The sequence below is a fragment of the Triplophysa rosa genome, linkage group LG8 (assembly GCF_024868665.1).
Source record: "Triplophysa rosa linkage group LG8, Trosa_1v2, whole genome shotgun sequence".
In the NCBI taxonomy this organism is placed as follows: domain Eukaryota; kingdom Metazoa; phylum Chordata; class Actinopteri; order Cypriniformes; family Nemacheilidae; genus Triplophysa; species Triplophysa rosa.
Window position 1 is genome coordinate 2,229,099 of NC_079897.1, and position 24,799 is coordinate 2,253,897.

Genomic DNA, 24,799 nt, shown 5'->3' on the forward strand with positions numbered 1-24,799 from the left:
ATATATTGAACCATCTTGTTTACATTTTCTTAACATCAGAAAAATGGCAATCTACGAACGAATTTTCTGTTTTAAAAAAAGGCAAATAAATATGCGTTATGGATGTGACAAAAAAAGGACACGGTTTTGGGAGACGACAAACTTTGTAGGATTTCTGTGAATTAAAATGCACGCCCCTGAAGCAATAATACCCAATGAACAGAGAAGGGATGACTCTTTATAGAACATAAAATAGTTACTTTATTTTAATTTCCATGTGTCCATTTATGAGGAATTTGTCCTGTTATGGATGTGGCAATCCTGAAAATGCCACTTACCTGACTATGAAAAATCATGCTCTTGTGGAGAGCAATAAACGAGGAGACAAAAAACGAAGATGCGTCGGGTCCGCTTACTCTCCACTTTAATATATCTCGCACCGAACAGCGAGTCAAGTAATCAACAGCACACACATCACAAACCCGAACAACACAACTAACTCCTCCCTCCCTTAAAGGTACAGTACCTTGGTGAATGTCTCCTCTCGTATTACTTGTGGTTCGCCACACTCTTAAAATGAAACAAATGCTTTATAAACTTGAAGAGATACCTCACGTGGGTATTTGAACCACCAAATGCTGATATCTGTGCTGTTAGCGTAGTAAAAACCGTTGGTAAAAACATATTTTTTTCATGGTAAGGTTGAGATTTTCGTGGAATTGCCCACAACAGAGGTCTATCTTTGCATTTTACTAAGAAAGTTATATTGATTTGTAATGAGGCTAAATAAATGATGACAGAATTTTCATTTTTGGGTGAACTTCCCCTTTAAGCGCACAACATTTCATAAGCCCCTCTGTTTTATTACAGCTCCACCTGCTCCTGTTTATGACTCCTAAAAGTACATGGGGGGTTCCAGCACACACGGGCTGTCCCGTGATAACCCCGTTTTTCCCCCGAGAGTTCAGACCGAAGTTTGGCCTCTATCCACCTGCCTGTCTCCCGATATGATGTCGTGCAGGCGCTGGAGCTTTTAGTCAGAGTAATGGTCTCAATGAATGTCAATGGCTTCGGTCCATTGGAAATTTATTCTAGCTGGGTCAAAGGAAATGTGCCTTCCTGTTGGAAAGAACTGAGCTCTGGAGGTTAACCTAATTCTGGCGGTGGGGAATAACCCTCGAGAAATCATTAAATGCCTATGTCATGTGGGACAAATGTACTGTCCAAAATCATTATAAAACACTGCACTGCCCACATCTATCTGCAGCAGAATATGCCGTTGTTCACCTCTTAGCTGACGGAAATGCAAATCTAGTTTAAAGTGACATCTTTTTTTCATGCAGCGTTCTTGATAAGTTTAATGTACTGTAGCATCCTGCGATTTAGTCTAATGGACCATCGCAGAAGATGAACCACTCAGTGGCACAAATTACCAAAAAAGCTTTGGTTTATTAACGCTCAGGCAGGCATTTTAGTGAATATCTGCGGTCTCGCACGTTTTAAAGGATTCATGAATTTAGTCTGAAAATCGATGTATATACAGCTAATTGTTCCACACGCTAACGTCTGCTTTCTGTCAGACCTGAAAGCATTATATACAACGCTCAGGTGATGGATAATGCGTGTTCTTCTGAAAACCGTGAAGACAATATAATAGTCAACTTTCTCTCCTCACTGTTGACTGACACTTCTAGGGAAAAAATAATAATTTAGACAACGCTAAAAATAACAATCCTGTCTACAACCAATGAGAGCCTTTGGCAAGATCAGTCGTGAGAAACAGACCACCATCTGGGGCAGGAGCAGCTTAAGGTCTTGTCAAACAGCACTTAAAAGAGACCTAAGAATATCTTACACGTTGTCGGCAACTTCAAACTGGGTACATTTGCGCCGTAGCGTCTTATAATTTCGACACAACCATTTTTCAAGTTCTGTTAAAGGAATAATTCACCAATAAATTAAAAATCTGTCATCATCTACTCAAGCTCAAGTTGTTCCAAACCTGTATGGATTTCTTTGTTCTGTTGAACACAAAGAAAGATATTTAGAAAAATGTTAGCAGCTGAGATTTCTGGGGCACCACTGACTACCATAGTAGAAAAAAATACTATGGTAGTCAAAGGTGTCCCAGAACTGTTTGTTTTTCTAAATTCTTCAAAGTATTGTCTTTTGCATTAAACATAACAATATAATAATTTTGAAAATAAAATTGGAAAGAATACAATAAAATTATGGTAGTCAATGGTGCCCCAGAAAACTCAGTTGCTAACATTCCTCCAAGGGATAGGGATATTTCGCCCAAAAATAAAAAAACTGTCATCACTTATCAGGGCTCTAGACTGCGACCAAAATGGTCGCAAATGCGATCGTTTTTTGTAACGTGCGAGGTAAAATTTCACAGGGTCGCATTGGTGCGAGTTGCCCCGTCAAAGATTTATTTTAACATTTAATGTGATTTATGAGTGGTGAATGTCGCGCTTGTGATAAGTGCAGGAAAGAGCTAGCAGAGAGCTCGTGCACTCCCCCTGTCTCCAAACTAAAGTGTGCGTTTGACTTCATTTGGTGTTGCGTAGACAGAAAGGCATAAAAGCACTACAGGACAGACTCTGCTCCATATGCTTTTAAAACGCTCTGACGGAACACTGAAGTCATATTCCGATCGTTCTGTGCGGCGCTATATGAAGTCGAACAAGTCGGTTTCTAAACTGTCTCTCTCCCTAACACGTTTATCAAAAGCAAGGTCGGAAGACAGAATCCACGTTTCATGTGGCGCATTCGGAGAATATTTTTACCTGAATTACAGCTGGGTGTGAATGTGCTCAAAAACATGTTCCCCTTTCTTCCCCTTTCTGACAAGTGTTCCGCACATGCAGCTGACATAAAAGAAAAAATCCTATCCAGGGAAGTGTTTTCCATGTTAACTTCTATCTTTTGCGATGTCCTACAGCTGTGAAAAACAAACAGCGCAACAATGTCCGCTAATGTCCGATTCGCGACCTAATAACTCATTTGAACCGATTAATTTTGTTGAAACAACTCACGAGACTCACTGTCTGAACCCATCAAATCAGTCACTCAAAACACCCCAGAACACAAGCGTGCTTAGACCATTTAACAAGACTGTAAGATTAGTAAGATTTAGTGTTTGAAGTTTATGTGTAGTAAAGTACATATATAATAATTTAGTTCTGAGCTAGCTAATTCAATTTAATTTAATGTGTTATTTAAAAATAATGTCTGGCAAATGAAGGCCAGTGGCAAAATTACAGCTTTTTGCAAAGAGGGCAACAAAGTGAAGAGTGACAGGTTATATTTGTGTTAGATTATTTCATAGCCAATATATAACTTGAAAGAAGTTCATTATGGTATGGTCAAGGTCATTATGTTTACTATAAAAACGGGTGCGACCAAATTATAAGTTGCGACCAGTGGGAAAAATTTGTGTAGAGCCCTTGCTTATTCACCCTCATGTTACGTAAGCACATGAATCTGAATGAGAAAGACACGTGGCTCCAATGGGCTTTTATACAATAAACAATAAAAATACATTAAAGTGAACAAAAATATTTGACCCCTTTAAAGTTGTTGACATTCAACAAGATGCAATCTGTGTCAGATGACTGTGAAAAAAACTGGTTGGCAGTGTACAGGTCTTGAAACAGTCACGTTTCTATCCAACCAGAGTTTGTAAGTGAAACCGGAGGAAACAAAAGACAAGACAGACTGTAGTTTATTGTCTTAAACGAAGCAGGAAAATAGCGCAGTAGTCGTCTAGTCTAAAAAAAACTTTCACAAGCTCAGAGGACAAGCCAAACCACATGACTAAATATAATCGGTTTGATCTGGAGGAGAATGTGGAGGCTCGTTTCTGACCTGGCTGACCTTTAGGTGTGGCCGCACACAGAGGCCGTTCATTTTCTGAAGTCGTGTCTTCCAGGCAAGGCGTTTTGAGGCGAGGAGGATTTCCTTACGGGGTGTAAGGGAAGCCCTAACGTCCCAAGGCTAAAAAAACAATGCTGTAAACCCCGGCGTCTGAACAGCACTTACATTATTCCTGTTCCAATCTATTTCTGGCCTGTTACATAATGGTCTCTTTTAAACCCCGGTAGAGTCGGGTCGGGCCTTTCATTGTTTTAATGCACATGACTTACATTAAAGTCCAGATGAGCAAAACATTTCTCTTTAAATCTAATAAAAATATTACATGACTTTGAAACTATATAACATTTATTATCCTTCATACAACACCAAGCATTAAACTATATTTACAATATCGCAAATCATGTAGTTAGCTGAAGGCGTGCGATTACTTTTCTAAGAATTCATTTGCAGTAAAATACCACAGACTAAATTGTATGAAGGGACCTGAGCCATATCCAGGAAACAAAATGTCATTGCACTTTGGTGGCAAAGAACTTCTACTGTTCATATAAAGGGTGAAAGAAAACTAGCACGTATAACTCATGTTAAAAAAAAAGTTCAATTACTCCATGTCAATAAAAAAGGCAAATATTGAAGAATAGGAAATTCCCATGGTAATTGTAAATACTATTCAATTTGGTAGTAATTCAACTACATCACAAATTGTTAGGGATGTAACGATTCACTCAGCTCACGATGCGATGCGAGTCACGATTCTGATCTCACGATGCGATTTATTCACGATTTATTTTTTACAAAATGAGTTGAAACAAATTAGAAATGAACAACTTCCCTTGCATTATTTCTTAAATGCTTCACATTTCTTTGTATAATAAAATAATGTTTTATTTCAAATAACATAACTAAACTGCAATTTTATAACAAATTAATAATAGAAAAATTCTCTTTAATATAAACAAACTAATACTGTCTGTGCTTTTCTTGGATTTTTTTGCATTTAAGAAATATCAGCATGTCCACGTTTAGGTTTGCAGTGAAAATAGCGGCCCCTACTGTTCAAAAAATGTATTGCGATTCAGTGCACACTTCAACTGATTTGAATCGTCACTCATTATAACTGATTTTCAACCGGCTCACAGTGAATCGTTACATCCCTACAAATTGTTGTACGTTTGTCGGAAATCCGAATACATACGAGCAAAAGTTTGCGAAAGATAAAATCGCACACGTTAATTGAGGGATTAAAGAGACTAAAGGACAAAGTCATTAAAATAATCCAACAGCGGGATTTCAGATGACTCTGTGTTTGTCTGATAAGGGTCGCTTCAGAGCCCATTTGAGCGCAAGTCCCTAATGGATTGAAAGTCATTTGTTCTGGCCAACTGCACGGCTCTGAACTCTGTGTCCCTCACAGATATACACCGGGGAAACACTATTCATCCAATACGCTTCAATATGTCACTTTCTGTGATTACATTGCAGTACAGATTGCAGTGCTTTACTGAAGAAAAGACATCTGCTGACTTTATTATACTCGAAACATTCATCTGAATAACACAACAACACCCCTGTAATGAGCGATATAAGAAACACAGTAAGAAATCAAATGTATGAATATCACTTTTAAACCAAGTGGCATCTGCAAAAAAATATGCTAAAGCTTTTCTCCCAATTAAAGTGACAGTTCACCCAAAAATGAAAATTATGTCATCGTTTACTCACCTCTCTTGTCATTTCAAACCCGTATGACTTCCTTCCTTCCGCAGAACACAAAAGAAGATATTTTGAAGAAAGTTGGTAACCGAACTGGACCCCATTCACTTCTACTGTAACCAATGCAAGTGAATGGGGTCCAGTTACCGACATTCTTCAAAATATCTTCTTTTGTGTTCTGCGGAAGGAAGGAAGTCATACGGGTTTGAAACGACAAGAGGGTGAGTAAACGATGACAGAATTTATATTTTTGGGTGAACTATCTCTTTAACTTTACTTCAGGAAATCTGATGTAAAGTACTTCAGATATTAAGATAACTTCCTAACTGTGATCTAAAATCTAGTGACCTGCCTACCTGGCATTGACACAAAAGTAGGCCGAAATGTTGTGCTGCCTTTCAAAGGCAGAACTGCATGTAAACATCTATAAGACAATCCCATGACGCATTGCAGCCAGGTCTGTAAAAACCTTAAAAATGTTGAGAAATATTGATTATAAATATCAATTCATAAATATTGATTATAAAATTATATGCATTTAATTCAATACCATTTTTAGTATCAATAAATAAAAGTTTGTATTTAGTTAACAAATAATGCTTTGTGTAGCCTATCTACAAACAGATCTGGATGATGGATGATTTCCACTTAATAAAAGAAGAAAAAGAGCTGTTGTATTTTTTGATCAAAATGATTAACACTAACCTGTATTAAGCTTTATCCTTTATATGAGCACCTAATAAAACATCAGCCTCAAGAGTCTGAGGACATCATCTTTCCCAAGTTGTATAATTTTAAAGAAGCTTCCTTCCATCACTCGGGACACGTTCACAACATCAGGATCCAACATCCACCCCCTACGCACACTCAAAGCAGTAGGGCACATCTCAAGATGCTCGTGAAACATGTGAAGTGTTCCTCGCGGCTGTATAATAGTGCCATGGATTGCTTATTAAGTCCTGCATTACATAGGAAAGAAGTGACAGGGAGGCTATTGCACTTCAATCACGTCTGGCCCTTTTCATACACACAAGCTCTTTTATTATGAAGAAAGAGTCTAATTAAAGTCGTCCCTGATGAATATGAACATCAGCGTGCTGGGCGGCTCTTTGTCAACCACGGAATTGACACAAGCTTTGAAAATGTTTGCTCAAAGCAAACACCTCACAACGCTTTTCAAGTTCAACATGTCCAGTTCGTATTTCACACTTAAAACGAAACAACTTTCTCATAAAACGTACATAAATTGATGCTGATTTAAAGCTGCAATCCAGAAATTATTTTGGTAAAAGAAAATCTGTTAATAAACAAATACATAAAAAGTCATCGATTGCAACTAGGGATGTAACGATTCACTGTGAGCCGGTTGAAAATCGATTATAATGTGTGACGATTCAAATCGCAATACATTTTTTGAACAGCAGGGGCCACTATTTTCACTGCAAACCTAAACGTGGACATGCTGATATTTCTTAAATGCAAAAAAATCCAAGAAAATCACAGACAGTATTAGTTTGTTTATATTAAAGAGACTTTTTCTATTATTAATTTGTTTTAAAATTGCAGTTTAGTTTTGTTATTTGAAATAAAAAAATATATCATACAAAGAAACGTGAAGCATTTAAGAAATAATGCAAGGGAAGTTGTAAAAATAAATCGTGAGTAAATCGTGAATAAATCGCATCGTGAGATCAGAATCATGAATCGCATCGCATCGTGAGCTGAGTGAATCATATAATAATGATTTATAAGTTGAGCTGTCAGGTACAATATTGTGAGGAATGTCACGTAAAGATAGTACATAATGTAACCTGCAATTTTAGCTTTCAAACAAAGATGGCAAAATATGAGAAAAGTTATGAATTGCAGTCTTTTAAAAAATCTTGATTCATTCCAAAGAATACAAAAACACTGCATTACAGTCATGAGAATGTGGGCTGAAAAATGTGCCAATTTGTAATAAAAAAAAGTCTTATTTTCTTTAAGCAAAATACAATTATTCTATTTTTTCTTTTGATTTTGTGTTGAAAAGTTATTTCAATATCCAGGTTATTTGTATACAGCTTAAAACAATACACAATTACTTTAAGATTTTTCCAAGTATAAAAACATAATAAATAATAAACCTATAGATTTAAATTAACAGAAAATGTGAATTAAAAAATTAAGTGCTGATGAAACAACTTTTAGAAACTATTTAAAAAAAAACGAGCATTTATATTCACAGAAACACCAATTATATCTGTGCTGGCATTGACATTATGCTGTGTGAAGAGAGAACTGGTCTACCAATCAAGTTTACATAATCATTTTGCAGTAGAATGTTTTGCATAACGCTGCTCTGGAGCAACGCACAAACCATGAACAGGCCACAAACAACGTGGCGGACCCAGAACTGAGTTCACTCATCTTATACAAGCGTCTCATGCTGCCTAACACAAAGTGCACATTGACCTTTTTAACACAGCACACGCCTGTTAACCGACACAGCGGTGCTTTCATTAACAAAACACTACTACAGCGAACTACTGATGTCATCGTGTGCTACAACAAATCCAAGTGCTCAGAAAAAAGCACAACCTTTGTCACTGTAAAAAGAGAGAGGGTTTCTACAGCAACGCAACATGGATGTTTGATCGTGGCCATGAGCGTCTATGAATTAAAGCGGGGGTGGTTTGTTAATGAGAATTTCACGACCACATCCGCCAAGTGTTCCCATGAGCCTTTGCACTGCATCGTACTCTCAGACTCAAAGAAAAATCAAAGAGGAGCTCTCTAATATCTCATTTTTTTCTCCTAGACATCAATGAGATTAAATTGAGAGCAAATTGAAACGTCTCATGTGTGTCTCAGATATTTCTCCTGAGAAAAAGTGGCAGAAATCTCACAAATGTCTCTGTCATTAGAGTTTGAGAAGAAATGTCAACGATGTCTCAAAGTGAGCTCAGATTTGTCAAGTGTGCAATCAAAAGTCAATATTATTGAAGATCTCAATATGAACTCAAACACTTGTTGTACCCAAATCCAGATTATTTGGAGAACTCCATCGAATCTTCTGAGCTACGAAAGAGCAACCACGGAGCAATAACGGTTTCTTTTTCAGTCTACATTTAAAATCTAAAGTGAAACCAGATGGGTTTTCAATGTGGTGTGCTGTCAGATTTTGTTGCTTGGCTGATGTGAAACATAACCTTCACAAACAGTTTTGGAGTCTTCAGTCTTTCTCTATTCCAGTTAAAGAAGCTGTGCTTGCATGCCTGTTGCCTCGATAGAAAATAGTTTCCCGGGGCCGTCGCCAAGCACGCTGTAGCATATTAAACGCACGCTTGATAACAGCTTGATTCTTATCGCATTCATGTCACACACATCATACGCTTCCATAAATATTTTCATCTGTGGGATGGTGATACAGAAACATCACGGATCTTAAAGGGACAGTTCACCCAAAAATAACATTCTGGTCATCATTTATTCACCCTCACGTTGTAAAGTCTTTCTTCAGTGGAAAACAAAAGAAGATATTTTGAGAAATGTCTCAGGGGTTTTGTGTCCACACAATGGGAGTCAACGGGGTTCAATGTTGTTTGGTTACCAACATTCTTCAAAATATCTTCTTTTGTGTCGTGCTGAAGAAAGACAGTCATACAGGTTCAGAACGAGTTAATGAAAGAATTTTATTTTTTGGGTGAACCATCCGTTGACCTGCTGATCACAGACTGTCTGGATAAAAGCATTCTGCTGAATTCAGAAGAAAAAGGCTGACGGATAGGCTGGTCTGACTCTTCGGTCTCACACCGTCAGCAGTAAAAGCCGTTAAAAACTGCTGTTTTAGTAAAAATTGAAATGGTTTATGCAACAAAAGAGATATTAATAAGACATTGTCTTGTGTAACTCAACAAAATTGGGTTTGTTGTGGTTAAACTAAGTCTGGTATTGAATAAGAGATTTAAGTCACTTATTTCTTCATAACCTTGCATAATGCCGCGTGATGTTGGTAGAGCTTCTAATAATGGTAATGGTTAATGCAGCCAACGCCCATTTACTGACCAACATGAACATGTCCGTTAATGTTGAAACCACATCCTATAACAGGAGAGAACAACTTGGTTTTACCAAACCACAAATTTACGCATTAACAATACTGGAGAAGCATTTCCTCACTACTGATGCCATCTGTTGCCTGCCAGCCACTCAATTTCTGCCTTGCTTCAAACTACACTTTAGTTTTTATGCCAAAAATGGTTTCATGCTTACAAAGCACTCGGTGTTCCTGAAAGCCAAAAGTGTTCTTTAAAAGGTAAAAATGCAATTTGTGCAGAGGCAACATTTGCATAATAAAAGTCTCGCCGTGAGATTAAAGGGGTCATATGACACGGCTAAAACGAATATTATGGTTTGTTTTAGATGTAATGCAATGTGTAAACACGATTTAAGGTTCAAAAACGCTGTATTTCCACATACCGTGCATGTTTGTATCTCCTCTTTGCCCCGCCTCTCTGAAACGCACAGATTTTTGACAAAGCTCATGGCTCTGAAAGCGAGGTGTGCTATGATTGGCCAGTTAACCAGTGCGTAGTGATTGGTCGAATACTGCAAGCGTGTGAGGGAAATGTAACGCCTCTTACCATATTTGGAACATCAGGTTCCTCTTCAATTGTACTGACAGGTACGCCCACCTTACTTGCGTATACATTTAAGTGGTCTTAGTCAAATCATACCACGAGCTGACGTAGATTTGTGAGGGTGTGGTTATACGAGGTGTTTCAGGCAGGTCTGGGTGAGCATTCGCTTTTAGATAGAATGCATCTTTTGTTCCCAAACTTTAATTTTTGCAATTTTACGTGTCTAATACATGCATGGGCAACTTATAACACAGACACAGAAAAACACGTATTCGCGCCATATGACCCCTTTAACATGATGGATCTTGCTGGAGATGTGGCTTGGCGGTTGATGAGCGCAGTGCAGCATCACGCCGCACGCTTCTGACAATGCTCCTGCGCAGACCACAGGAAGTAGAAAAAACCTGAGCAAACGGAATGGAATTAAAGTTTCCTCATTGGCATTTTTTTCTTTTAAACTTATTTAATAAATACATACATAGGTCGCTGTTGTTTTCTTTGCATTGAATGAAAATCACTAAATATCATTATTATCGAGAAAACCTTGAATATTTTAAGCTAGATTTGAGTTATTTTCATTTTTATTCTTATGATAGATTTGAACCTACTGGACTGTATGTTTACATGGGTCAGGGCTCCAGACAAAAAATCAGTTAAGGAGCCATTGGCTCCTATAGGGGGAAAAAGCAGGTGCCAAATTATGTTTTTAAGAGCCACATAACATGATCACATGCTTTTAGTTATCTTGTTGTGTGTAGATCTTCCCTCTCATAGGTTTTGCTCACATAAAGTTTTTCTTTCAAGTTGTTTTCCCTCATAAGCAGGGTCATACGGAATCTGCCGACTTTTTTGTTAATTCCACCCTAAAATTCGGGATAAATCTGCAGAATTCCACAGAATAGTTTTACATGTGTTTACATTTGTACACAAATATAAATATGTGTAAATGTGTTCAAATAGTCTTCAAATGCTGCCTGCATATGCATTTAAAGGCAGATGACAGCAGATTTGGTTCTGCTTATTTAAAAAGAGGCAGATAAGTGTTATTGATTATTGCTAAGACTGATTAAATACTGAATACACCAGACCAAATTACTCTGAATTAATTTGAACCAACAAGTGCATGTCAAGACCATATTTATATATTATACTGCAAGAAAAGTAGGCTATATATTTTGATACTAAATTTCATACACTGGACCTTTAAAGTGATTTTACAAACTTAAAAGCATATTGCATCACATATTGCATCCCTAATATATAACATATATTTGTCAATACTGACACATGTCAGATGTTTCATACAAGAGAAAGCAGGAAAAGAAGCTCATCAAGGGTTAACAGAAACAGCAGAGGAACTTGGAGAGGATTGATATAGTGTATACTTTGTTCCTTTCATCGTGACAGGCTATTGTGCGGCCAAAGATCAGTCAGAGCTTTCCTTGACTCTACAAGACACAGATGTCAATAGCGTCACCATATATCTGATGGTGGAGTGAGTATCAAAGTTCAGCACCATCAATGACACAAGACAACACAAGAGAACTTTCCCTTTTATATATATTTATCCATTAGTGGGTTAAAAACATCCCTGTACTGTACATTTAGTCCAGCACAAGTTGTCGTGAAACAGTGTGGGGTTTGTGGTCATGAGAGTCCTAGTGAGAGTTCTAATGCACCACTATTCTATACAGATACAACATAATATATATACAAATAGATGTTTGTTTATTGATCATTTCGATGAGTTGTATTGCAATTGATTTGTCCTCACATCTAAAATGTGTTATTTTCAAACGTCTGTGTATACAAACAACAACTTTTCAACTGGACGCGATACGTTTTATTTTTAAGCAACATATAGAACATGCATGACAGGTGAAAATGAAAAAGACTTTAAATGATAATATTCTTTCATTTATATTTAACGTAAACGTCAAATGAATGACATGACTTAATGATTTAATTACGTTCGCGTAAGCACAGCTCATCCCTTAGAAAAGGTATCACAAAAAAAATGTTTGGTTTTGAAACCTTGATTCTTTAAAACCTCGGTATACCTTAAAACCGGTAACCGGCCCGTGCCAACTCGTGGGAAACCTACTATCGATCTCACCACATCATCTGACCGAGCTCTGAAAACAAATGATAAGTCTTTCCACAGGAAACACTGTAGCTGGTACAGGAACTAAAAGCCACGTTCAGTGAAACACATCAGCAGAGAGAAAGCGTTTCCTCTTCTGTTCTAAACGAGCCTTGCTACATTTGTCACACTTATTCTTCGTGCCTAATTCAACACGGCCATTTGATGACATTCTCACAGAGGCAAACGTGATGGAAACAGCCAAACCGAATCGAGATAAAGGAACAGGTTGTTTAAAAGCTGCACAATGTGTGTTGGTATGACCGACTGCTTCTCTCAGCAAAAATATGACCAACATCTAAACGTGATCTGTCCGCCTAAACTGGAGATGTAATGACTCAAGTCTGTTCAAACCAGCATCTTCACATCGAGCTGACAAAATGGCTTTATGTGCCTCAAAAGTCAACAAGGGGAAGTAAAGCAACGTTTCCTGTCACAACCTTCCAATGGTTAAACATTTTCCAATAAAACGTTAAAATCACCGAACACGGCACATTTTACAATGAAGACATGTTGTAAACATTGAAAGATGAACTAAAACGTTGTTCTATCCTTCATACACATGACAATCGTTTTGTCATTTCCTACTAGCTGCAAAACGCACTACTAAAAGTGGCCTTGATGAAACTCTACCCTACAAAAATGAAACTATTTCAATAATCTCACGTTTGAAAACGACTTTTATTGGTGAAACCTAATGTGGTCGAGTAATCGGAGTCATGTTCAATTTCAAGAAACATTCTGGTGTTTAAAAGCACGTTTTAGCTAAATTAACATTAGGTTACATCAAAGTGAACATTTACATTTAGTCATTATGCTGAGGTAGCCAATAATTCCCTCATAATCGCGGTATATAGGCCAACATACTAAATAAGTGTTAGGAAGCATAATTACAGTGAGCTTTAGTCCAATAACAAGATATCTCTGAACTAAACATGCCTGGAATGGCTGAGTTGTTAACACTGACGTCGAATACACCGTGCAAGAAGGTGCATGTGACTTCAATTCTCTGAAATGTGAATTATGAAATCATACAATGGTTATGAGGAACACATGATCTGGTCGTTACAGTCATTAAATGTCCACGCTGGGCTTTGATTTCCGTGCATTCACAAGACCCTCCGAACCTGTGGATGTAGCTACTCAATCGCGTATGTGTGTGTCGGGGCGAGGTTTGACACAAAACCAACATTTAAACCTTTATAATATCATTAACCGTGTATGATTTACCTTTATAATGCTCGTCTTCCGCGGTATACCAGTTTTTCCATCCTGCACGACCGAAGGGATGGCCGTTTCCAGCCCCGGGTTCTCGGTTCCGCACGTCCCACAGTCCCCGTTCGAGACCGACACCTCTCACCCGTCTCCGCCGCCCGCCTCGTCGCCAGGGTGGGCTGATTTCCCGCCGCAGTTCGGCGACGATACCCCGCAGTTCTCGGCGACAAACTCCGCCATGAGCCCCGTACGCGCGCACAGCAGCCTGTGCCTGGCAGTATTAGCTGTCGGTTCGAGAATCGAGCGATTGGAGCTCTCGAAGAGACATGAGGGAGAAACTGTGAGCCATTGCAGGTTTAATTTCCGTCAGTGTCGTTAGCGCGGCTGCATCTGTCGAACTCGATGCATTGTATCTCCGCGCGCCGCGTACGAAATCGAATGTACGTGTGATACAATGTTGCAACGATACAATGTTGCAAGTCTCATTGTTGCACCGCCGAAGCCTTTCTGACAGACACTGCCATCTGCTGAACTCACTTCACTCAAAATAATACACAGCCCATGCACACTACGTGAATTTAGCCAAACTCAGAGCCTGTTTGCGCGGTGTTACATTTTTGCTGGCTTCACATGGCAGTGCATGCATGTCAGGACACATATCTGTTAACAACCCGGGTGTTGCTCAATAGCTGAAATATTCGCTGAAATATCGTTTCATGGTGTATAAAATCTATTCCAACAACCTTCAGGACTAGATTTAAACTTAATTTAATAAAAAAAATATGAGCTCATTTTAAAATTACGCAGCTGGCGTAATGTTGCACTTGACTTGACAACTTTCACCAACTAACGTAAAACGTTTACTAGTAGCTCCTTAGTAACCATATATCAACCATATTTGTAGTAAAACTTGAAAATATAAATGATGGCAATCTGCCAATAAATAAACGTGTTAAAGCCTTACTGTACTAAAACCATGGTTAAAGAAAGTCTGATAGTCTGGTCTTTTGATTAAAAATCTAGTCTCTCAAGTGTTATTTGACCTTATTCGTATTCTATTCTATTCTATTCTGTTGTAATGTACCCCAGGTAATCATTTTAAGCCCACTTTAAAAGAAATAACACACCTCTCTGCCACACAATGCATGTCTCCCATATAAAGGTGCAAGATGCCAAAATGCAATACTTAGCATAAGGGTTCTTTTATTAACCCTTTGTTAATGTAAGTTATTCAGTATACCAACAAGCATTCCTCTCCGACATTTAATAAAGTCATCAAAACCACAACATACATTTTAAGAGTGTACTTAAATAATGACAATAAAACCATACTAAGTTTATACAGTAAAATGGCTGAATTTTAAAAAGAGGATTTGTGCATGTCAAGACAGACGTCTGTTAACAACCCGCAGCTCTTGCACAATAGCTGAAAATATGTGCTGAAAAATCAGTTTCTGTATTAAATCACCTGACCTGACTAATAAATCTGACAACTATAAAATGGTTAAGTAATCTTTGATCTAGTACAGTACTTAAACTACATGTAAGTTAGCCAGCCGATGACCAACTAGCTGTATGTCAGCTTGGTCAGGCTGTGACAGTACTGTTTCTTAAACCAAGACATGCAGTTGTTTCCCCACAAAACATATTCATCATAGGCTTAATCACATTGATTTATTGTTTAATGGCTGTTGACGGCAGCCATATTGGTGTCCAACATGTACATGACTTCAGTCAAGATCAGTCAAGACTTCAGTCACATACAAAATAATACAAAAGTAGACTTTTGTCACATACAAAGGTAGACTGTAGTTATTTGTGGCCAAAGATAATCCTAGCACATTGCACAATTTATGCACTTGGCATATGCTTTTATTCAAAGCAACATACAGTGCATTCAATATTTTATCAGTATGTGGGAACCGTTGAGTGTTGGCTTGTGTAAACACTAAAGATGTTTTGCATGCATATAGTCAAGTTTTGTATTGCATGCAGAAATGATGCATCTTACATAAACCTGCAGATATACGTCTATCTGCCAATAATATAGTCATTTTACATTAAATACAATAGAAACCATTTGTTATTACAGCCCTGAAAAGTCAAGCCTACCTTTTGTCACTATATTTATAGTGACTATAGCAGGTTCAAGCAGGTAAAAATTGTTCATTTGCCCAAAAAACACAGCAGACAGCTGCAGTTAAATGCTTTAATATTCACAACTCATATGCTCCAACACAGGAAATATAAAATTTGCGTTGTTCATGTAGTGTGAAACAGAGCCACCTGCTGAAAACTCTCTGTATTACTTACATGTTCAACTAGTGTATATATGTGCAATACTGTAATATTTAATGCATGTATTTCTTTAAAGAATAAATGCACTTATAAATAAAATAATAACAATTATGTTTGTTGTACATTTTAAGCCTTATGGGATTACAATAATAACATACTATTTTTTAAAGCACATATGTTTTTCTTTTTTATTATATATAATAATGTTGACATATGCTAGACAACAAGAAAAAAGCTACATTTTTGGGTAGTAAAACTGTATATTTATATTTCTTAAAATGTCAGCTTTTACTGTATGTATGTTAGAAAACAATCAGTTACAAAGAGTAAAAAGTTTGTTTCTATTGTAACTGTTTCGTGTTTTTTAGTAATTCACCTTGGCTTGTCAAAAACTAAAAGTCTGGACAACCAATTTCATTCCTGACAAGATGCAAAATATTTAAAAAATGATTAGGGTGGCACCTAATTATGTCCATCATGGTTCGTTTGCGATTATTACTCTATAGACCATAATAAGTACAAAAAATGTAACACATTTTTAGACAATAAAGACTGTACAGAATGTTTAGTGTCTGAGTATCGTCTGTTTCTAATTTATTTGAGTTGTTCTAGTTTTGCCCTTGACACTCAAACATGACTCACAAAACACAAATGGTTTTACTTATATTTGATTGTGTAAGCTTTACTAAAAAACAGAGGATGAGGTAATATCATTTTCCAAAACAATACCATTGTACAGTGCTGTAAAATCTCTATATTCTTGTTTATTATTTATATTAGAAATCCAGTCATATCTGAGGTCATTCACATAGAAAAATTACAAGATTTATGTCCTGAATTGTCACAAAAAATGATTCAAGAATAAGCAAATTTCACAGTAAGACAGAAACGCTAAAGGCAAATGATCAGATTTGGCAGCCCTTAATGGAAGACCTAAAGAATTTATTTACGTGCAATAGGGATGATTTCATTTTCACACTGGCAGCTAGCAGGACACCATTTATTCACATAGTAGTTGTCACAAGTGGCCTCTTCTTTCAATGCGTCACAATTGATGAATTGGTTGATATACGGACAAGGATTAGCTAAAGACAACAGACAGAATCAAAGGTCAATGAGGCATAAATCAAACATTCTGTAATGCAAACTGTGACCACACAGGTCATGAGAAATGTGTTGGACTGTGCAGAAAACAGATGTGTACTTACTGCAGAGGTTGTCTTCGCAGTTGTTGGGGCAGGCGGCACACGGGGCTCCCAGTGAGTATGGTGGTACTCCTTTAAAATTTCCTCTGAAATGAATAAATAAATATAGAAATAAATCAATTGAGTTGTCAAACACATTTTCATAAACGACAACCTAATATTTAGATTTTTTGATCATATTTAATAATCTTATTGGAAGAACATCCATAATGTTCAGAAATGAAACAAAGGAGTAAAATAGGAAGAGGAAAAGTAAAAATATTTATATAAAGAGAAACAGAGCAGTAACATACGCGCGGAAAAAATGGCATCCGTAGAAGTAATAGCTTCCGCACTGAGCCACGGCACAGCCGACCTCATATGAGCTGTACCACACCACCTTAAATATTCACAGTTTAGCATGAGACACCTCCATCTTGAACCTCAAGCCTGTGATTTGACCTTTAACTAAACTTTAATGGTCTATAAAAAGTCACATATGTAATACACATGCAAACATATAATTAATTAGCAGTTAATTTCTGCATTACTATTGCATTTTATTAAAATAAAAAATGCAAAAACAGTTAACATTCGCATGTTTCTCTTTGTCTGCAGACAGAGGAATCATATAGATTTATAGTATAGCTCAAGCGATTAGCTCAGAAAAAAAACACTCTGGCTCTCAGACATTCAAGCAAACACATGTGGATTCTGTCTGGTGCTAATGATGCGTAAATTACACACCGCACCTTTATTGTATTTCTGTGGGGTTTTTTACCTGTGTGTAATGTCCGATCGATTCGCCGTTGGTGGATCCAACAGGATATTCATAATTCTTGACTTCGCTGTGCCAAGCAGACACCACATCGCTCCACTGATAAACCGCAGAGGACTTGAAGAGATTTTCACCCAATTCATATCCTGTCAATTAAAGAGAGACATTACATTTAGTAATTCAAAACACACATCATTTACTGTAAAGGGACAGTTCACCCAAAAATAGAAATTCTGTCATCATTTACTCACCCTCGAGTTGTTTCAAATCTGTATTCATTTATTTGTTTTGACGAACACAGAGAAAGATATTTGGAAGAATGCTTGTAACCAAACACTTCCTGGCCACCATTGTCGACCATAGTAGGAAAAATGACGATGGTAGTCAAAAGTGCCCCAGAACTGTTTGCTTTTCTACATTCTTCAAAATATCTTCTTTTGTGTTCAACAGAACAAAGAAGTTTATAAAGCATTTTTTCCTACTATGGCAGTCAATGGTGGCCACGGATTGTTTGGTTACAAGCATTCTTCCAAATATATTTCTCTTCGTTGATCAGAACAAATAAATTCATGCAGATTTGAAACAACTCGAGGGTGAGTAAATGTGACAGAATTTTCATTTTCAGGTGAACTGTTCCTTTAAAAGTGACCTTAAAGTGATAATTCACCCAAAAATAAAAACTCAGTCATCATTTATTGTTTCAAACCTGTATGACTTTCTTTTTTCCGCAGAACACAAAAGAAGATATTTTGTGAAAAATGTTGTTAACTGGACCCCATTCACTTGCAGTGGTTTGGAGTCCATACAATAGAAGTGAATGGGGTCCAGTGCTGTTTGGTTACCAACTTTCGTCAAAATATCTACTTTTGTGTTCTGCGAAAGAAAGAAAGAAAGAAAGAAAGTCACACAGGTTTGAAATGACAAGACGGTGAGTAAACGATGACAGAATTTTCATTTTTGTGTGAACTGTCTGTCACCTTAAACCTGTCGTCTTATAACAGAGCACATCTTTAAAGTGTAGTTTCATAATAAAAGTATGATTTAGTCTTGTATTTCTCTGTGGAAAAACAACAGCTTTGAAACTACTGAACTGAGATGGTTTGTAAGTTTGGTACCATCAATCGTGCGGGAGCTCGGGGGTCCGTGTGTCATGTTACACTGACTGATCCAGCCCTCGGCCGACTGAGCTGCTGTGTCACTCCAGCTCTGAAAATCAGACAGAAGATGTGAAACGACGCTATCCTTTAAACCAGTGCTATTCAACACAAAAACCAGTCTCAGGTCTGTTTAAACATGCCAATGCAAAGGTTCTTTTGCTAGGAGAATTTATCGTGTGAAATTGCAACCATGATTTCTAATTAATCAAAGTAAATGTATAATTTTACATAGTAAAGCAAATAGTAAGTAGTTGACCATTTTCAGCATGTCGCTGGCCGTCGGCTCCACGGCTCTTCTAAAGGCGTTGTGAACATCCACAATCTCCTGCTGTACAGACGCCAGGCTCGTACTGACATCTGTGAAGATACACGACACAACACAACAGTCAGTTTGAGGTCGTGTCTGATGATGTAAATGAACGTCTGATCAGATGTATAGCGGGCAGTGTGTTGACGTGTAGCGCTCACCTGACTATAATCGCCACCGCAGGTATGAGACACGCATACATGATGAATCAGACAAATATTATGAGTTAGACGATTTCTTCACAGCTTAATTTGACTATCTTTTAATCAAATAAAATGCATTTTTAATAATGCACTGTATTATGCAAATAACCTACAGCATAAGCAGTTACAAGTACGTGATCAACAAGACAGCCCATTATATGCTCAAAAAAGAACGCAAATGTATTGAAATTGAACTTACCACACTTGAGGCAGAGCTCACGTGGAGCAATGCAATGACGTAAAGAATCGACACGAGCATTTTGCACAAGGTCCTGCTCGGAGATCTACAATCGATTCAGATGAACAGTATTTCAAAACAAATCTTCAGTCCAAATATATTTTTTTTATACTTTTTGCACTTTAACTGATATAAAAAGTTGAATAAATCTCTTAAATATTATAAAATATTTGCAAATCAAAGCTCCAGGCGTAGCTCTAATCCTCACCTGCTCGTATAAATGGAGATGTCTCTGCAGTCGTGCTTCTTACCAAGCGTCTCGATCTTGTTTTTATACATGCAGCGTCTCGCGCTAAAGAACGATTTCACATGTCACTGTTGACATTCATGTGACGACACTTGAGCAATTCGCTCACGAAACAATACAAACTTGAGAGGTTTAGAGTAGAAGCAAACACGAGATTGTGAGCGGGAGGGTGGTTAATTCACAGAAGAATGAAGCAAGGCCACTAAAGACCTAGCAAACAGAGCAATGAAACAGACAACGTGGCAGTGGATTAGACCGTTAACTCAATGAATGCTGATTATACTTCTATTGTGAAGAGCTATTAGTCAAAGTAGGGTTATCTCAAGAAAATAGAAACTAGATTTGGCCTTCTTTCAAACACCCACGGCGTGTTGTGTTTGGACTCTTTTAGCGTAATGCCCGCCATTGTGTGTTGTCATTTGTCAGGGAAATTAAAAGGTTTTCTTGACACTCTAAAAACACATTCAAGTGGATTTGCAACTAAAATAACCTATTGTACAGTTTCACCATGACTAAGATGATTTGCTAACAGTGAGTTTACACGTGACTGAATGTATGACCGTGCTTAAATTTGATGTAGATGAATTTAAACAGCTCAGTTCAATTCGCATGTATTTCGATAACGCAAAACACACAGTACAACAAACAGTACAGACGTGAGGAATATTGCACAGAAATGAAGACATCATGAAAAAAGCTAAATTATGAAATACATGGCGTTATAGAATATGTGGTATTATTGCAAATCTTTCAGCGATAATGTTCAATCATTTTCTGTGCGATGTATTCTGACTGTTGTAGAGGTATTAAGACATTTGTGTCAAATTTTCTGTAAGACTAGATACTTTATAAAAAGTTTTTATAAAACGAAACTTTAGTTTAACTTAAGTCCTAGGAGAGATTACACGGAACTGGTTTATATGTCCTTGTCATTTTCAGACCTTAACAATTAACTCAGTTAAGACTAATTCAGTGTTTTTTTTAATAATTGTATGTATTTTATACTATATCAATCTGACCCAGGAGTGGCGGGTTTAGATTCTTTTACTGCATATTTGTTGGTGGACTTTGAAACAACAAAGTCTAAAGCTTATCTGAGTACAATTGATGAATGATAAATGATATTTACAGTACACTTATCAAATCTAGCATGTTCTACATGGTCGCTTGGTTAGTCACGTAACATACAATATTACTTTTCATGGTTTGAAATAATCAGATTTGGGATTAAGAATGTTGAAGTGTGAAATAGATCTCATTCATCTCATATGCCTCAAGGCGGTTACTGACATAACAGCAAAGAAATTAATTTACATTGACAATTACTTTGTTACAAATATAGCATGGGATATCTATGATACACTGAATAAATGTCGCTTTCCTAAATTCGGTCAAGTAAAATCAATTTGGTTGTACATTTCATTTAACTGTAACTCAATGTTTTAAATCTTAACTAAAAACAAACGATTGACTGCCAAATAGACAAATAAACAAAAACAAGCCTAAGAAAAAGAAATATTACTAAATTAACAGATTTTTACATCATTTCAAAAACAATAAGGCCATGCGCAGTAGGTTAGGGACCTGTAGATCACGTTGCAAGATGTAAAAGCTGGTCAAAAAGCACTTCCAGTTTCAGTTTTTATTTCACGTTATTTTTGTATCCTACATAAGAAAATCGTAAAGATATTAATTTAAATTTTTGATTCGGTTATAAATGTTCTGTTCGCCGTATTTTGTGTAAAGTCACCATGAAAAGGAAGTTGCGATTGATTTATATTCCGTATCGTGATGTATATCCGAGTGAAACGGCTTCTGAAATTAGAAAAAATGTGGGGCGGGCTATATTTTGCCCTTCTCTTTTTGATTGGTTTGTGGTAAGTTTGGCCTGGAGGGAAGTGATAAAAATGCCTGGCCATTGGACAGTCCTTCCTCTTTTTTGTTGCTTATGTCGTGTGGTGAAGAGTTGTTGTTAAGAGGGGGAGAGGAGCTTAATGTTTTTAATGAAAGATTACAAGCGCAAATGCAACACTGGGTAAAACACTTCGGATTTTCCTGTTTGATTTCATGGTGACTTTAAACGTTTATGAAAAAACTGAAACAGGAAGTTCTTCTGGACCAGCATTGTTTATGTCTTCCAAAGTGGTCTATATGTTTACCATTAAATGCGTTTTCCCTTTTTGCGGGTGCTGTAAATAACATAACATAGACATTAACTATTTTTTAAACATCTATATTCATCTTTTTTCCATATGACATTTTAATACCTTTTCGTTTTCTAACGCTTCACGTTGTAGTTGTGCAGTCTGACATTGAAATAATAAAAAGTACAAATAGTCCATGTAGTCACTAAAATAATATGAGCTCATAAAAACTGCAGGTATGAATTATGAGTTTGAGACGGAGAAGACTGCTGTCATTGATTAAATCCCTCATGTTATTTGCAGCCTGTCTAACTTGACTTCATTTATTAAACCAGACATAAAATTAACAAAAGAAATAGAAGCATCTGTCCTCAAATACCTTCTCACCAAAAGAGCGAATGAAAACATCAGCTTCAATGTTATACTTATTGTAAAAACAGTTTTGAACAGCAGATGGCAGAGTGGCATCAATATTACAATCACACAGATGTGACGTTTGAGGTCGTCTTACCTTAAAACAAGAATTGTGCATGTTTTCATGTTTAGGAAGAAATATGAATTCACAGGTTTTGATAGCAGTGCCCTACATGTGAAAAAAAACTGAAAGGTTGAAATATATGTTTGATGTAAAGCAAATCGGTGACATCAATACAAAATAAAGAGGCATAAAGAGTAATGAACTACATTTCTTGTGTGTCTAAAGGAGGTTCAGGGAAAACTGATCAAATTGGGTTTTTTTCTCTCTCTAATGTAATAACTTATACAACAACTTGAGTAAAGTGCTCAAGTAGACTGCATGTTTGAATAAATGTAGATCTAAGAATGCTCCAAAGAGCATCTGTTGTGCATCCATGGATGCAAGAACATCTCACCTTTTGGCCGATCATTTTCTCATTGTCTCACTTTTTAAAAAACACTCTTTTCTCCAGAATTTAAATGATTTTAAAGTAGTCGGCCATTTGGGAAATAACACATTCACACTACCGTATAAAATATACAGGGTTAAAGTGTTGTATTTAAATAATAAATTATGTAATTTGACAGTCTACCTCATAATAATCAGCAAGTACACTTGACATAAATCAGCTGCCGGGAGTTTCCTCTTCCACAAATATCCTAGTGCTTTCATCTCATGTCCGTGATTAATTTGTGTCCTGCGGTCGGTTGTGTACCTCTGCACACTGAATCAGTATCTACAGCCTTTGAAATATGAACATCAATCATAGCATGTGCCTTAAGGCCAATATTCTACATAAAAACCTGATGAAATGGGTGTTTATCATCATCACAGAGACGTGATGGTTATGAAGGAAATGCCTGAACATTCTTTTAAACATGCCATGTGGTTCGATCCAGCCGGGACGATGTGTTTTGGTGAAGGGTGACCGTGTGCGTTCCGTGTCAGTGGTCCGCGCCCTCTCTCGCAGACCGGTCTGAATAATGGATTCATAGCTATAGGGGGCCACGACCAGGGTTCATAAAAAATACATTCCACTACCGGGGGACGGCAGACGCAGACCAACTTTCTCACCTCTGAACAAGCCACAGTTAAAGAACCGTTATTGCTTACTTCTCATTTAAGCGTCGACTTTGTCTGAGATGTTTCTTATTAAAATTGATGATATGAGACAATTGTTGAAACTACAATGTTACAATTCAATGTTTGATTTGATGAGATGTTTGTTAAAATCTTTGTTAATCTGAGCATAGTTTGAGATTTGCTTGAGATCTCCAATTCTTAAATTCACCGTTGTATGGCTTTAAAAGGTGGTATGTCATTTCTCTCAATCCTCAGATGAGTTTTCATCACTGCTTTGTCATGCCACAGCTATTTCTAACATTAACTTCTCCTTTCACCTCCTCTTTAACATTTTCTGTTTCCACTTTGAGGCATTTCCCTCTCTCTCTCTCACTCCGAGTACCTCCCTCCTCTTCAGCCTTCAGTTGGTGGGCAGGAACTGTGTCGGTTGCTGAAGGAGCTGAGAGAGAGCGAGCGAACGAGCGAGAGAGAGAGAGAGAGAGAGAGAGAACAGTGTCTGGATCAGCTTGGACTGTCATTTCAGACATTCAGAGAGAGATAGTGAAAGAGAGAGAGAGAGAGAGAGAGAGAGAGAGCACAGCACAGCAGGAGAGGGAGGTATATCAGAGGATGTGGTTTCTCTGAGCTTGCAGAACATTGCACATACTTTGAGCATGACCTAAACAGCAGCACGCGAAGTGTATTTTCTGCGCTCCGTTAGCCGCCTGCCGCAGGAGGACCCGTCCGCTTGGCATCTCGGGGAGCACGGATCTTATTGTTGTTTTTGTGCCGACACATCAAAGGAGATTTGAATCCAGTGACCATCCTTCTTGCGGTTCACACGTCGGTCAGTGGAGTCGCTCAACAGCTTGACTTCTGGTCAGTCACTTAAACTTGCAGCGTCTGCGTGCCGGCACCTTCAAGACAGGTAACATCGCTGTTTAATTTTCTCCCTGCTGCATGTCAATAAGTCTTAAGCCTGGTCAAAACGGAGTTGATTTCGATTGCTCTTTCATAGCCCAGGAGAATTAATAGAGTTCGCAGTCATTTTTTACTTGAATCTCATGTTTTTTATGTTTAAAAATCTTCAATTATAATTAAAAACATCACAAACCGTGGAGTATAGAGCTACAGTAGACAGTATAACTCACATTATTTGGTTTTGGAAGA

General features: G+C 37.4%; 3 protein-coding genes across 6 annotated transcripts in view; 1 reads left to right on the forward strand and 2 right to left on the reverse strand.

Annotated features, from left to right (window-relative positions):
• The window catches only part of LOC130557806 (inactive phospholipase C-like protein 2), a 47,062-nt gene extending 33,383 nt beyond the window's left edge, over positions 1–13,679 (reverse strand). The window contains exon 1 of the mRNA XM_057339869.1: positions 13,570–13,679. The gene's annotated coding sequence lies outside the window, so the exon portion shown is untranslated. The remainder of the gene's footprint in view (positions 1–13,569) is intronic.
• A 2,870-nt stretch (positions 13,680–16,549) lies between these two features.
• LOC130558289 (cysteine-rich venom protein ENH1) lies at positions 16,550–19,530 on the reverse strand. The gene is made up of 7 exons (XM_057340634.1): positions 19,440–19,530; positions 19,228–19,328; positions 18,930–19,020; positions 17,818–17,960; positions 17,351–17,436; positions 17,061–17,143; positions 16,550–16,937 (listed from the first exon to the last, which is right to left on the reverse strand). Exons 2-7 carry the CDS (start codon positions 19,237–19,239, stop codon positions 16,795–16,797), a joined length of 558 nt encoding a protein of 185 aa, XP_057196617.1. The 5' UTR covers positions 19,240–19,328; positions 19,440–19,530; the 3' UTR covers positions 16,550–16,794.
• A 4,518-nt stretch (positions 19,531–24,048) lies between these two features.
• Positions 24,049–24,799, forward strand: part of LOC130557753 (raftlin-like) — an 80,450-nt gene continuing 79,699 nt past the window's right edge. For 3 of the 4 annotated variants that reach the window (XR_008963343.1, XM_057339768.1, XM_057339770.1), the window contains exon 1: positions 24,051–24,557. The gene's annotated coding sequence lies outside the window, so the exon portion shown is untranslated. Of the gene's footprint in view, positions 24,558–24,799 lie in introns of all 4 variants that reach the window. The other variant, XM_057339771.1, reaches the window with a different exon arrangement.

Coding starts and splice junctions, on each gene's coding strand:
- LOC130558289 (XM_057340634.1), bottom strand. Junction 17,437..17,817: donor CGATCGGACATTACACACAG/GTAAAAAACCCC, acceptor TGAATATTTAAG/GTGGTGTGGTACAGCTCATA. Junction 17,144..17,350: donor GGATGCCATTTTTTCCGCGC/GTATGTTACTGC, acceptor TATTCATTTCAG/AGGAAATTTTAAAGGAGTAC.